This window comes from Elephantulus edwardii, unplaced genomic scaffold, assembly GCF_000299155.1.
Source record: "Elephantulus edwardii isolate Elephantulus edwardi_28Jun2011 unplaced genomic scaffold, EleEdw1.0 scaffold00087, whole genome shotgun sequence".
NCBI classification, from domain to species: Eukaryota; Metazoa; Chordata; class Mammalia; order Macroscelidea; family Macroscelididae; genus Elephantulus; species Elephantulus edwardii.
This window is the reverse complement of record NW_006399837.1, coordinates 13,478,032-13,493,582: the sequence shown is the minus strand read 5'-3', so window position 1 is coordinate 13,493,582 and position 15,551 is coordinate 13,478,032. Positions and strand designations below refer to the sequence as shown.

Sequence of the window (15,551 nt, the reverse complement as noted above, 5' to 3'; positions counted from 1 at the left end):
TGCAGAATGAACTTGAAGGCCACGGATAAAGGTAGATTGGTGGAACGGTGCAGGATCAAGTCCAGTCTTGGAGAATTACCCTGACAATCTGTGCCATGCTCAGTTGTTCGATGAAGTTGCGTTTGCTGTTTCAGAAAATGCAATGTAAGTTGCTTTTGAAGATTGGACCTATAGAGACATTTTCACACACTTTTATGTGAAAGACACAAGATTTTAAAATGCAATGAATTCCATTTAAGGTGGTAATAATATGTAATAGACTGTCTTTCCTTAGTTCAAGTCGAGAAAGCATGCTCTTCACGGCCTTTTTTTAAAAATATATTCTGCAGAGAAAAGATGATGTGTCTTTTTTGAGGAGGTCCCCTAAACGGGTAACACCTGATTTCTACTAGTTAACTTCTGTCTGTTGTAACGCCTGCATAATATAGTGACAGGAGTATCAGTCAGCATGTCCACACGCAAGAAAGAACATGTCAGACCCCTGAAGATTGATAATCTTTTCTTTTCACCACTTTAAAGGCTGTGAATTTTAGATCTGCTTTAAAAATTGCCAGTTTTTAAATGGTTTTTATTGAATATAAACATAGAGAAAAGAAACACGTGAAATGTTTTATTCCTTGTGCAACAAGGAGTAACAGCTCTGGCCTGATAATGAGAAGGTCAGCGGTTTGCATCCACCAGATGCTTGTATGGAGAAAGATGGGGCAGCCTGCTTCTGTAAACATTTACAGCTTTGGAAAGAGAATTTCTACTCTGTCCTAAGTTATTGTTGTTTCTGTCATTGTGTAACATTCACAAGTAACCCATAGCTGACCCTTTGGCGCGTTTTTAGAGACAGTAAATCACACAGGAGGAGATTACCCATCTCTTTCCTGCAGAGCAGGTGGTGGATGCAAACCTTGTGCCTTTGGGATGATAGCACTGCCCGTTATCACTAAGCCACCAGAGCTCTGTACTCTGTCCTATATGGTTGTTTCATAATCAGAATTAGCTTGATGGGGACAATTCTTTTTTTGGCAGAAAATTGAGGGATGAGTGAATTGAAGAGGATGCTAGGGAGCCTGAGCTGGGGGTGAGGGGAGGGAAGTAGTTGTTACTATCCCGCCCCCCAAAAGGAGGGAATGTACAGACAAGAGAGATGGGATGTTGCATTAGGAAACTTCCAGAAATTCAGGATGGCGTCTCCTGCTGTAAACTCTGGGCAGTAGGGCAAGAAGGTGGTGGAGAAGCACATCATAGAATTTGTGTAGTTTATGTTCAATCTCCTCAGACCAAGTACTCAGAGGAAAGCGAGCTGCTTTCCCTGCCAGCTCCACTTTGCCCAGTGCTGTTTCTTAGAGCTGCTGTAACAGAAGTACCACAGGGATGGCTTTAACGGACAGACGCTTATTTTCTCACTGTTTAGGAGGCTGTGAGGCAGAATTCAGAGCGCTGGCTCTAGGGAGGGCAGCTCTGACGGCTTTGTGGTAAAGAGTTGTGCTGATATCGCCAAAGTACACAGTTCAGATCCACCAGCTGTCCCCAAAGAGAAAGATGGGCATTCTCCTCCTGTGTGTTGTCTCTGAAAACCCACTGGAGGGTCAGCTATGTAGCGGTTCCAACCTGACAATATATACATACCACCATCCACAGGCTCCAGGGGAAGGAATCTGGTGGTGTGGCCGCTATAGTGTTGTGCTGCTGACCGGAATGCTACTCGCCTCTGGCTGTTTGCTCCTTGGGAGAAAGAAGAACAGTCTCCTCACTTTATTTGAGTACTGAAAGCTGTGTTAAATGTATTGTCCTGGTGATCACTGAAATGGATTGTCTTTTCTAAGAAGAAATGAAATGTTTGGGTATCCACAAAAGGGGGGGTGGGTATTTACAGCCTTGGTAACCTGATGACTGTTTGCAGGAGGAGGAACCAAATTCAACAACGGTATATGGTGGTGGCTGAGCTCTAGGAGAAGGCCCTGCTCGCTCTGTTGGCTCTGGGGGAAAATCCTCATTCCAGCATTTTCTGCTACACTAGGGAGGATAGAAGGAGAATTGATGCCTTTGAGCTGTGGTGCTGGAGAAGACTGCTAAGAAAATGAACAGGTTCATCCTGGAGAGGTTTAAACCAGGCTGCTCCTTGGAGGCAAGGATTCTGAGGCTTTGTCTGACATACTCTGGACATGCTTGGAGAAGGACATCATGCTTGGGAGGGTGGAGGGACCACGCGGGAGGGGAAGACCCTCTATGAGGTGGATTGATTCAGTGACTGGGGTAATGGGGGCAGGTGTGTTGGAGACGGTGCGATTGACACAGGACAGAGCAGGGTTTAGGGCTGTTGTACATAGGGTCGCTATGAGTCGCAACACCACATAACAACAACTACATTCCATGGTGATTTTCACTTAGAACTCACCCACCTGTGATTTAACCCCATTAACATAACAAAGAAAGCCCTATTCCCAAATGGGATCCTATCTGGGGGTGTAAAACCTAAACCAAAGCCTTTGCTGCCCAGGCTGTTCCCCCTTACAGAGTAGTAGATCCCCCTAGAGGCTCTCTTACGGCATAATCTTTTCAGAAGCCGACTGCCTAATCCTCCCCCACAGGACAGCTAATTGCTTTGAATCAGAGACACTGAGTACCTTCACCTCTGTGCACCCAGGGTTGGGATTTTCAGCACCTTTTGGGGTTGGGATACATTCAACCCATAGCACCCTTTTTCTGAAGCCAGTATTCAGCCACAATCATCGTCTGGTTTTTGTTAGCTCCCAGGGTCTTGTTCCTTGCTGTGTTTCCAGTAGTTTCTGACTGCAGCTGGCCTGTGGATCTGAGTAGAACCACCCCGTAGGGTTTGCATGGCTGTAGACTTTTACATTCACAGATGGCGCCATCTTTCTTCCTTGGAGCAGTTGTTTGGCTCGAACTGCTGACCTTTTAGTTAATCCACAGTATCATCAAGACTAAAGAATCCCATGTACTTTCCTATGTGGATAGCAAATAACAAATTAAAAACCACAGACAACCTTTAAAGACCATCTAACATTCATTGCCTATTGGTGATAAAAAAAAGGGGGGGATAAATATTTAATGCTATTAAGTTCGTTCTTCTTTGTGAACTCCTTGGCTTAGCCCTGTGTGCAGATAATCCTGGTACTTTTATCACAGAAGAGGTACAACAAAGACAGACGTCAGTAACTACCAAGTCACATGTATGAGTTTACAAAATTTGCTGGTGATTCTTATTTCACTTTTAGTGGTAGAAGATGAAATTACATGGAAGGGTTCATATGCCAGTGTGATATTTTTAGAAAGGGGTCATAGAATCTATTATTAAATTATTTTTCTTCTTTTCTATCTTAACTAATTAATGCAAAAGTCACTTTTTTGCCATAAATAAAATCCTCATGTGTGACTCGGAAGAAAGATTGGCAGTCTGCTTTTTTTTTAAAAAAAAAATCTGTCTTTAGAAAACTCTAAGGTTCAAATCTGTTGTGACATCCATGGGTCTCCATGAGTCAGCATTGAATCAACTCAACAGTAGCTGGTTCATTTATGCCTTGGCTTAAAACAAAAAAATGTAGCTACTAAGACATGAAATGGCATAGAAATAAGGTGGTTTTTTAGAAGTAAGTTATTAAAGAAAAATGTATGGCAACAACAAATGCCCGCTTGGTGGTTTACTTTTATCAGCCAGCCCCTTTGACTGATGTCTTCTTTCTTTTGGTTTGTAGGGTGGATCTATGACATCACACAGAAATATGACTTTTCCTTCTACATATGCGGTTTGCTTTACACGGTAGGACTTCTCTTTCTACTCATCCAGCTGTGTGTTCGGATTATAGCACAATCCAGGAAGAAGTACGTGGAAGGTGCCTGTGTGTAGAAGCATGTAATGTTCCGGGTCGGATTGCGTTGGGATTCTGCGGTCTACCTTCCATGGTCACTGGTGGAAATGTCATGGTCACTGCTCCACATCAGAGGCAGCACAGCCTTTCCGTTTGAGGGGAGCAAGACTGGAAGACACTCAGAGATGAGACTGTTCTTAAAAAATAGACATTTAATTTGTAGAAACTGCCCTTACAGGAACTATATCTTCTCTCCCACCGGCCACTGGGACTAGGGTTTTTAATACGGCTTTTAAAACTAAGATTGGGGTGGAAAGCTTTCAACCCAACCACTTTGTAAAGTGGAAGTGAAGTATATCTGTGTGGCTCTGGAGACAAAAACTTCCTTAACAGCCTTGCTAGTTTCTTGGGACTTGAAAGACGACAGCCAAATGCCCTGGAAGGCAAGCATGGACAGACTGCGTCTCTGGGACTTTGGCTGTGTTATCAGGTGGAACCAGTTCCTGAAAAGACATCAGTCTTGGTGAAGTGCATGGAGAAGAGGAAGTCCTCAATGCAGTGGATGGGCAGAGGGCATGCAGGTGCAGCAGGGACTGTGCCGGACACACAGGACTGAGCAGGGCTTCGCTGTGCTGGGCGGGGGGTGGCTATGAGCTGAAACCAACTCAACAGCACACAACAACAACTTGCTTCTGGAAAGCCCACAGATTGGTGAGTTTTAAGCACAAGAATATGACTAGCTTTCTGAAGTTAGTTGTTAGAGGGAGCTATGGATCTAGTCAGTGTGATATAAAAAACAAAACAAACCAAAAAAACCCACTGCCTTTGAGTCAGTTCCAGTTTGTGGTGACCCCCTCCACCCATCAAGTTTCTGAGGCTCTGAATCTTTATGGGAGGAGACTTCTCTTTCCTACTCAGGGCAGCTGGTGGATTTGAACTGCTGACCTTTTGACTGGCAATCCAATACACAACACACTAGGCCCCAAGGCTTCAAAGGTGAGACTTCCTTGTGTAATTCGAGAACTTCCATTTACATTTTTATGGGAGAATTCTACAGGGAGGGAATGCCATTTCTAAATGTTCACCTATAAAAAAGCCATTTGCCATTCATCCTAAGTCAGTATTATCCAATTAGAGATGACATCTTGAGACAAAACTTTAACCGCTAAGTAATGAGTTCCTTCATCAAAGTCGCATTTGTACACGGTCAGTGAAACAAGGGCTACAATCCAAACATTTTTCCTCACCTCACGTGTCTCTAGCTTAGAATGCAAGCATGATTTGGGGACCTCTGAACTTTTTTTCCTGATGTTTCTCCTGCCCAATAAATAAAATAGAGACCAGTTTTCTGGCTGACATAGAAAGTTGGTGGCTAAGTCATATGTAAGTCTTGCTACCAATGCACGTTGCATCCTATTATTAGACAATCAAAGTGGGAGAATAATAGAATTCCCTTGGTACAGGCTGGAGCAGCACTAACAAAAGACTTCTTGTAATGACTACTGGGAGTATGGTGGGTTACATATTGGGCTGCCAGCCCAAAAGGTTGGTGGTTCAAATACACCAACTGCTCTAAGGCAGAAAGAGGGGGCGACTTCCTCCTGTTAAAGATTTAGAATCTTAGAAACTCAAAGGCAGGTCGCCATGAGTCAGTGGACTTGATGTACGTTTTTATTTCAGTGTTCTTATTACGCAGAGTTTATTGACCTGAGCTGTTTCCAGTTTTTAAAAACAGTTCTCTTGATGGGGTTCATACAGAAGATAGCTACAATCCACGGCACTCACCAACACGCGTCCTCTGTCTGAGATGTCTATTTTTCTAAGCCAAACGTTTTTCAGCTTGCAGAATGTTCTTCCCAGAATGATTCCAAAATTTCTGGCTGCCTTACTTAATTCACACATACTTCAGAACTATTTAAATTTATACTTGCAATTTTCTCAGCGCCAAAACACCCTTGAATATCATTGCCAGGTTCCGTGGGTCAAATTTATCTGAAGGGAATACAGCCCAGTCCCGGGTGTCCATGCTAATGCGAGGCAGGAACACTACGTGAAGTCCTGGAACTGCAGAGTTGGAGCCAACAGTTTCAGTGTTTGGCTCCACCAAGAGTTCTTCAGAGCAGGTGATTCAGCGGACAGCTAGCCTAGCTTATCACCTCCGTTCTCTCCTCCTCCGCTGTCCAACAGGAGAGGTTGTGTGACCACCAAAAAAACAATGATAAAAGGCAGCTAATGAGACACAGAAACAAAGGCATGGCTAATACACACACTCAGTATACCTCCAAGGATTAGAGATTTGCCTGTAGATTAATCTAGAAAACAGAGCATGCCTACTCCGTCTGCATAATGACCTGCTTGTCTGCTGTTGAAGACTCCGGCTTTCTATTTCCATGAAGGGAATTGTAAGTGCTGAGGCATTGCACATATAAATACACAGCTCTATTTATTTGCTATAGAATTCAGGTGATCAGATTGGAAACCGTGCTGTGTGTTCTAGTATCTGACTCCATGGCCTCCACTTTCAGACGACACCAAAATTCCCGAGAGAATGTTCACTCTTTTTTGGATGGTGCTGTAGCCAGTGCGTGTTGCTTCTCACCCAGCTGGCTGTGCATCAGAAATAGGAACTTTCTCATCCACTTGCCTGGCTTTCATCACATCCAGGTTCGACTTAATCATGTTCAGTTCATGGGGCGGTTTGTCAACTGACTGTATTTATGGAGATGGTGACTTCTGTCAAATCGGTAGACCTGAGGTAGATAGGAAAGAGCTGCCAGCAGTATTTGTGGTGACAACAGATAATAGAGAGAAGGCTTTAGTGAATTACAACAAGTAGGTTCTTATATCCCGTGTGGTTGTTTACAGTGCTTTGAAGATGTTATAAAGGCGTTGGTTGAATATTTATAGCATTATGTGCTTCATTTCCCCTTCATATGCCCAAATGATTTTTACTGACTGACATACAATTAAATAAATTTTGTTCTCTTTAAAATTGTTTTGTGAGTTTTTGTACAACCGTTGGTTTTCTCAGCCTTAAGGGGACACTCCTAAAAAGCAGCAGATGTTTACCTGTTTGGCTTCTTCTTTAAACCTGAGTGGACAGTCAGTGGGAGAGAGTCACTAAGGGTGATGGTCAAGAGTGCAAATCTGAAAACCAAACGTACTTTCAGTCAAGTTGATTCCAGCTCAGTGACCATACAGGGCAGAGCAGAACTTGCTCATAAAGTTTCCAAGACTGTCATTATTTCCTCCCATGTTTTTGTTGTTGTCGATTGCCTTCAAGTAGAGCACGATTCATAGTGACCCTATGAACAAAAGGCCTGTGCCCCCTCTACAACGATCAGCATTTATCCAAGTTCATAGAGTTTCTGGAGGCAAGTTATTTCAGAAGTGGATGCCACGCCTGCTTTCAATTTCCCCCCATAGTCTTATTTAATTTTGTTGTTGTTAAGAGTATGCACAACAAAATATATTTTAGCAATTCAACACTCTCTCCATGTATGATTTAATGATATTAATTATATTCTTTAATGTGCAACCATTCTTATGCTTCTTTCTGAGTTCTTTCTTATTGATGTAAATTCATTGACCCCTGAAAGTTCTTACCTAATCTCTCAAGTTGCTGTTTTCAATTTGATTCTATACAGATCTTAAAAGAGCATAATACTCAAGATAGGGATTTCTCTTTTTTTTTTTTTAACTAGTCTTAAGCTGCTGTTTGGTTTAAAATTGTGTTAAGAGTAAGGGGAGCTCTGGTGGCCTAGTGGCAAGGAGCTGCAACTACAATCCCAGAGGCGCACGGTTCGAATCCACCAGATGCTGTGCCGGGGAAGGAGGGACAATCTCCTCCTGTACCAGTCAGATCTGATTTGACGGCACACTCACACAAAAATAATAAAATAAAATTAAAATTGTGTTAGAGTTTATTTTGGGTTTAAGGTTTAAAGAGTATTTTGTACAGTGACTTCAGGGGTTCCTCTACCTTTTACAGCTCCAGAAACTCTACAGTCTCTGAGAATTTTTAATTCTGTTCTACATTGCCCCCTCTTGATCTGGATTCCTCAATAGAATCTTTGCTCAAAATGCTCAGTACTGGTAGTTATTTCCATCCAGTTCTTCTGGTCTCATGCCAAAGCCGTTAATTTTTACAGAAGACTATCTCCAGGTCTTCCGTGGAATGACTAACTGGTTCAAACTACCAAACTTTTGATTAGCTGCTAAGTGTTTAACTGCTGTGCCAGCAGGGCGCCTTCTTTTTTAAGAAGTGCAGAGTTCCACTATTAAATTTCAACTGCATACGCCTTTTATTATAGGGAGTTCAGGTGGCCAAGTGGCAAGAAGCTGCACTGCAATCCCGAAGACAGGAGGAGGATGGGCAGTCGCCTCCTGTGCGATTAACTGACTCTGAAAACCCAGCGGAGGGTCAGCTATCGGTTAGTTCCAACTCTGTGGTACACAACACAACACCTTTTAATCTAACATTTGCACTTTTTTGTGCTACGTACATACAAAGACGAGTGAATGAGGGTGCCCCCCTGTCCCCAGTTATTGTTACTAAAAAAAGCAACTGTTCAAATGCCTATCAATAAACTGAAAAGAATTCCTTGCCATCAGTTAGAGCCAACTCATAGGTGACCCCCAGCGGTTCCCAAGGCCGTATGTCCCATGGAAGAAGACTGTTCATCTTTCTTCTCTGGAGCTGCTGGTGGAGTTTAACCACCCAAGAAGCACTGCCTTTGGGTTACCATGGAAACTTCCTGTGGACTGCGCTGCCAGAGCTCTCTGTCAATCAAGGCTTGTACAAAAGTATAATCATGCGTTCAATGGAATAAAGTATGAAGCAATCTATACCTGTTGTTGTTATGTGCCATCGAGTCGTTTCCGACTCATAGCGACCCTATGCACAACAGCTCTAAACCCTGCTCTATCCTGCGCCAACCGCACCGCCTCTGACACACCCATCCCGATTACCCCAGTCACCGAATCAATCCATCTCATAGAGGGTCTTCCCCTCCTGCGCTGTCCCTCCACCCTCCCAAGCATGATGTCCCTCTCCAAGGACCCGTCCCTCCTGGCAACATGTCCAAAGTATGTCAGGCGAAGCCCCAGAATCCTTGCCTCCAAGGAGCAGCTTGGTTTAATCCTCTCCAAGATGGATCTGTTTGTTTTCCTGGCAGTCCAGGGTACATTCAGTACCCTTCTCCAGCACCACAGCTCAAAAGCATCCACTCTCCTTCTGTCCTCCCTAGTCATTGTCCAACTCTCTGATGCATAACAAGTGATTGCAAATACCATGACCTGTATCAGGCGCACCTTAGTCTCCAGAGAGACACTGTTGCTCCTGAGTACGTTTGAGAGGTCCCTAACGGCAGACTTTCCCATCGCGATACGCTTTTTGATTTCCTGACTGCTGGTACCAAGAGTGTTAACTGTGGAGCCGAGCAAAGTGAAGCTGTGAACACTCTCAATCTCTTCATCATCCATCCTGACGCTGCCAATTGGTCCAGTGGCGAGAATCTTTGTCTTCTTGACATTGAGCCTTAGTCCATACTGAAGGCTGCAGCCCTTGACCCTTCGCAGCAAGTGCATGAGGTCCTCCTCAGTTTCAGTAAGCAAGGTTGTGTCATCTGCATAACGGAGATTGTTGATAGATCTTCCACCAATCCTGATGCCACAATTCTCCTCATAGAGCCCAACCTCTCGGATAATCTGCTCTGCATACATGTTGAAAAGGTATGGAGACAGGATGCATCCCTGGCGTACACCCTTCCCTATTTTGAACCATGCAGTGTTACCCTGCTCTGTTCTGACTACTGCCTCTTGGTCCAAGTATAGGTTTCGTATTAGCACAATTAAATGTTCTGGGATTCCCTCTTTTCAGAGTCAGCCACAGTTTGTTATGATCCACACAGTCAAATGCCTTTGCATAATCAATGAAACACAGATAGACATTCTTCTGGTATTCCCTGCTTTCAGCCAAGATCCATCTAACATCAGCAACGGTATCCCTAGTACCACGACCCCTTCTAAACCCTAGGTTTTGAATTTTTAATTCTGTTCTGGGGTCAGGATCAGAGGAAGACTCATCAACAGTCTACATTATACTGATGTCACAACCTTGCTTACTGAAAGTGAGGACTTGGAATGCTTTCCAAAGAAGATCAAAGAGTCTCCAATAGGGATTGCATCCCAACATCAAGAAGACAAAAAGTCTCACTACTGGACTGAGGAAGCCACATCATGATACACAGATAAATGATTGGCGTTGTCAATGATTTAATCTTACTTGGATCCACAAGCAATACCCTCGATACCAGCAGTCAGAAGATCAGGAGATGCATTGCATTGGGCAAGTCCACCATCAGGGACTTCTCCAAATTACTGAACAGCAATGATGTCACTGAAGACTAAGGTGCGCCTATTTCAGGCTATGGTCTTCTCAATCACAGTGCATCTGAGAGCTGGACAGTGAATAAAGATGACAGAAGAATGAATGCCTTTGAGCTGTGGTGTTGGTGAAGAGTACTGAATATCCCGTGGACTGCCAAAGGAACAAACAGATATGTCTTGGAGAGAGTGCAGCCAGAGGCAGAAATGACAAAGCTTCACCTCACATGCTTTGGGCATACTGCTAGGAGAGGCTAGTCCTTGGAGAGGGGTATCATGATTGGAAAGTTGGAGGATAAGTGAAAGAGACATGGATTGACACAGTGACAGCAGTACTCACAGTGACAGCAGTCCACACAGTGCAAAATAGGCTCAGCTGTGTCAGAGATGATGAGGCCGGCACAGGCCAGGCCAGTGTTCAGATCTGTTAACAGTTCGCAGGGTTGCTATGAGTCATACTCGACAGCACCTAACAATAATGACAAACAATTGCTAAGAGATACTGCTAAAAGAGAAAAGCAAGACAGAAAAAATAGGTTTTGATATGACCCAAACATGTATTCTTGAAAAACAGGAAAAGGTTATTTATCTTGTTTATATACAGATAGCTTCCAGAAAGAAGCAGAAGATGCAGGCAGGGTTCATCTCTGGGGAGAAAAACTCTGGGGTCTGGGTAAGTCTGATATTTCCCCCTTATGCACATATTACTTTTACACTTTCAAAAGTTAATAAAAGATTGTCTTAAATACAGATTCCAGGAACTGCTTATAACAAAAAGAAGTGCAATCTTGGGGAATGAGGCCTCTAACTCTGCCTTTTAAGTAAGCTTATCATTATTCTTATGTATACTAAGCTTGGAGACATATTTACGAGCAAACCGTTCCAATCAAACACTTGTCCTTTCTCTCTATATTTTCTTTTATATACCATACATGGCCAATTACTCTTAATGGAAACTCATGGCATATAATAGTTTTATCCTACAAAACTTTCAGCTTTTATGATCCTTTTTCCAATCTATAAATGTGAACTGGACTTGAATAAGAACAAGTCAAGTCCTTGCCCTGACATAGCCCACGTGGACAAGGAAGCTACTGCCCTGGACCTAACAAAGGAGTCATTAGGCACACAAATGTCAAAGAGCACAGTGGGCTGTGGACCAAAAGGATTTCAGTCCATCGGAAAATACCTGAAGATCTCGGTAAATCGGCCACTAGGGAAAGGCAATATAAAATAAAGGAGTGATCAGTACGGTATAGTATTAAGAAAGGGAAGACACAGAAAGGTCTGGAAAGATAACAGACATTAGAACCACAGGGAGAAAGTGGGGAAAGTGTGATTTCATTGTGGATAGATATGAAATTAATAGGCCAAGTTTCAGATCTCTTGTTCTTAGGATTGCTATGAGTCAAAGATGACTGGAAGACACCGAACAATAATAACAGCAATTAATGTTGTAGAACTAATTGGTTTTGTACTTTTCACTATCAAACCCCCGTGGAGCACCGTTCTACCATCACACTCATGGGGTCACCGTGAGTCACAGTCAATTTGATGGCAACTTGTTCTAGAAGTGACAGTGTGTCAACAAAGCTGAGGGAGGTTTGACTCATAATCTGTTTAAATGAAACCACAATTGATAGTGTGAAAGATTTAGAGCAGCTCAGCCAAACCATTCAAGAGCTCGCCCTCGGGAGTATCTGAGGACTTGTCAAAGGAAGGTGCAGACCGGGGTGCGTGACTTGGCATCTCCCCAACTCTCTTGTCTCAGGTCCCACTTAAAAATCAACAACAACCCCAACAAGCTTTGGTTTTGTGGCTGTATCTTCCAGTATTTCCTGGAAATAAAAAATGAGGCATTTCAAAAGTACTTATGTACTAATTAATGTTAAGATGATAACACATCTACTATGTTTGTGTAAGTCACTTTTTTTTGCAAAAAAAAGTAACTATTTTTGACAAAAATTTTGCAAGAATATCATTGTTTTATTGTTTTGCAAATCTTTCCCAAGTCTGGTTTCGTAGAAGATAGCTGGTCTCTTCACACTGAATTCTGCAGTGAGTCGACTGTGACTTGTGGTTCTTATTCACCCAGAAAATGAAAGTAATGCCTCACTGGGAAGTGTAATTGGAAAAGGGGAACACATTTTGATAGGCTTTTCTATTTTCAATTTAATTGTGGATTTTTAAAAATACCACACTGGGTTCAGCTCAACAAATTGTTTTCCTTTTTCCCCTTCCTTATGATTTGAGTGAAGGTTTACAAAGCAGATAAACTTTTCATTCAACTATACATATGCGTTTTGTTCCATAGCATGAATTTCTGCACCCACGATGTAACCCCCCATTCTCACGTCCTCGCTGTGATTCTGACTTCCATTAATCCTGCTCTAGCTCTCAGTGTCTTCCCGTCCCTTCCTGATGCTTTGCCATCATCCTCCCTCTTACTGTTCCTTGTCTTTCTCTTCACTCGTATTTGACGACACACAACAATCACCTGAAAAGACAGTTCAGTTTGCAATTCAGTCAGTTCTACTGATGTCACAACTCATCTATTTGCTCTGGGCTCTTTGGGGCTTCATGTTGGGGTGCCCCAAACCCTCATTTCTGAGCTGCGGCTAACCATGCCCCTTTGGGGCCCAGATTGCTGCACTTGTCCAGTGTATAACATCTCTGTAAAGTGCTGCACACACGCCTCCCTGTGAGACAACAGCAGCCTGGCCTGTGCCTCTGGCTGGTCACCTCCCCTGCCCAGCCTGGTCCATTTCCTGGAGTGATCCTGGCTGTTACCTCTAAGCGCTGAGCTGCTACCTCTAAGTCCAGAGGTTCAAGCAACGCAGAGTCTCTTTGGTAGAAATCCCTGATGATCTGTTTCTATAAAGCTTGCCGTTGAAAGGCCTCGGAAGCACAGCTGTACCGTGCCAAGTCGCGGTCACCGTGGACTGGCGTCTGGTAAGGCTGCAGCAATTGCACGGACAGGAAAGCAGCTCAGCCTCCGTGCCCGAGACAGTCTCTGTTCCTCAGATCAGCACCGCTGGGCCATCTTTTATCAGCTTTGCGTCGAGCAGCCAGCCTGTCCCCAGACAATTCCACGCTGCTGGCACCCATCCTGGCTGGTGCTTCCATAGCGTTTTCAGTTCTGGTTTGAAAAGCTCTAATGATCCATTTCTGGCTTTTAACGAGCTCATCACGTCTACATTTAAGATATTCCATTTCTTTTTCTTGAAGCTCAGGATGATTACTCTCTCTATGGCGCAACTTAAGAATCACTAAAACGAAAAGTTGTTAACACTTAGGCATCCAAAGAAATGATACCTCTTCTTTCCTATTTACAGAGGGATTTTTTTTTAAAGCAGATATTTTTTTTTCTCCTTTTTAGTGAGTTTGGGATTGGATTTGTCAGTTTCATCTTTTTAACCCTCTGCCTCTTTAGACTATACATGGTGCAGCTGTGGGTCATGAAGAGGCATTTCTATCTAACCTCCCTTTTAAAATCAAGGATTCATCCCTCAATTGTTGTTGTTGTTGTTCTGTGCCGTCGAGTCGCCTGCGACTCATAGCGACCCTCTGTACCACAGCCCTAAACTCCGCTCTGTCCTGTGCCAATCGCACTGTCTCTGACACTCCCATCCCAATCATCCCTCAATAATGAAAATATAAATACATTTTATTTTATAATCAAGTGGAATTAAATTATGCTCTGGGAAAAAGATTCCCTAGACTCAAAGATATTCTTTAGAGAACCTTCTAGTAAGGTGTAAACAGGTAAAGATGCAAGAACAGAAACCAGCTATAAGAAGAGCTGCAGGTGCTGGGCTGGACGGGCCCTACAATGGATTCTAGACCCCTGAGCTGGATGACAGAGACAACGGTACTTACCTTCAAGGACTGCGTAAGAAGTCAATTAGGGGGCAGCGCCAGGGGCTGTCAAGACACTTCCAACTCACAACAGCCCTCAGCACCACAGGGACCCAGCGGGTCCTGGCCCTTCTCACAATCACTGCTCAGCCGAGTCTGTTGTTGAAACCATCGCTGCTGTCAGTCCCCTCGAAGCGCTTCCTTCCTCCCCTTCGCGGACCCTGTACTCCTCCCATCTGGTGTTCTTTCCCAAGGACTGCCCCACCCCAAGAACATGTCCAGAGTCCGTGAGATGAAGTCTCACCCCCTTTATCTCTAAGGAGCACTCTGGCTGCATTTCCTCCAAGACGAGTTCTTTTGGCAACGCGTGAGATATTCGCTTCTCTTCTCCTGACCCCACAGTTCTAACACATCCATCCTTCTTTGGTCTTCCTTCTTCATTGTCCAAACTTTCACATGCATATGAAAATATGTCTTGGGCGAACAACACAATACACGCACAAACATACAAAAATAAAGAATGTGCAAACAGTCAAATGTGAATTGCCGACTGACGCTGAATCTCGGTGATGCTGCGCATCACAAGGGCTTTGGGACCTCAGTCAGGTGATAAAACACGACATATGAAACACGCCGACATTCTCCAAAGATGTTACAGATAAGCTAGAATGACAGGCATCTGCTTGTGTTGACACATCACATCCTTGTGTTTGTATACACGTGGTGCTAACACCCCAAGACCCAGCGAGGTTAGAAATCAGGGCTCAGAGCCCTGGGAAGAAATTGTTGAGGTGCATTGCCTCTCACCCCGTGGGCTGTCTCTGGCCCCTGGTCCCCGCCATCCTGCCCCCGGGGAGCCTCTCTGAGCAGAGGCCCTTCATCAATTCTGCCTTTCCTGAATGCTTAGACTAAACTCTGTGTCTGTCAGCCAACAGATGGCACCTGCGGGCCTGGACGGCACTGGGAGCGGATGGCTGGTGTTTAGAGTCTGTGTTAGGGGCCCTCAGTTCAGCTCTGATTCACAGCAACCCTTGCCTGACCCTGCTCCTGCCTCATGGCTGCCACCGTGCTCCTGCCACCGCTCCATTTGGTTTGGGGCTTCCTCTTTTGTGGATCATCTACTTCTCCAGGCACGATGCCCTTCTCCAGGGACCGGACTCTTCTGATAACATGCACAAACGAGGTGAAAACTCTGAAAAGATGTGTGAACGGTTGAAATCTACCTTTGCGGCGACACGGGTTCCTGAGGAAGAAGGAACGTTCCAGCCGGCCCAGGGGAGGTGAGTGACCACTCCCACCCCTCAGTGTCCTGCTAGCCTGGGGCTTCTGTGTCCTAACAGGTAAAGGATTTCTCTCTAGCCGGGAAGGGGACATTGCAGGGAGGAAAGCTCACTAGGTACAAAGGTGACGTGGAAGTGGAAACCCACTCTGCCGTGGAACCTGGAAGGCAGAGAAGACTTTGCTTTGCGTCTGTGAACATTACCA

General features: G+C 44.3%; 1 protein-coding gene across 1 annotated transcript in view; it reads left to right on the top strand.

Annotated features, from left to right (window-relative positions):
- SLC16A14 (solute carrier family 16, member 14) overlaps positions 1-3,859 on the top strand; it is a 28,607-nt gene extending 24,748 nt beyond the window's left edge. Inside the window, exon 4 of the mRNA XM_006890330.1 lies at positions 3,708-3,859. Coding sequence (XP_006890392.1) covers positions 3,708-3,859 — 152 coding nt within the window. The remainder of the gene's footprint in view (positions 1-3,707) is intronic.
- The last annotated feature ends 11,692 nt before the right edge of the window (positions 3,860-15,551 follow it).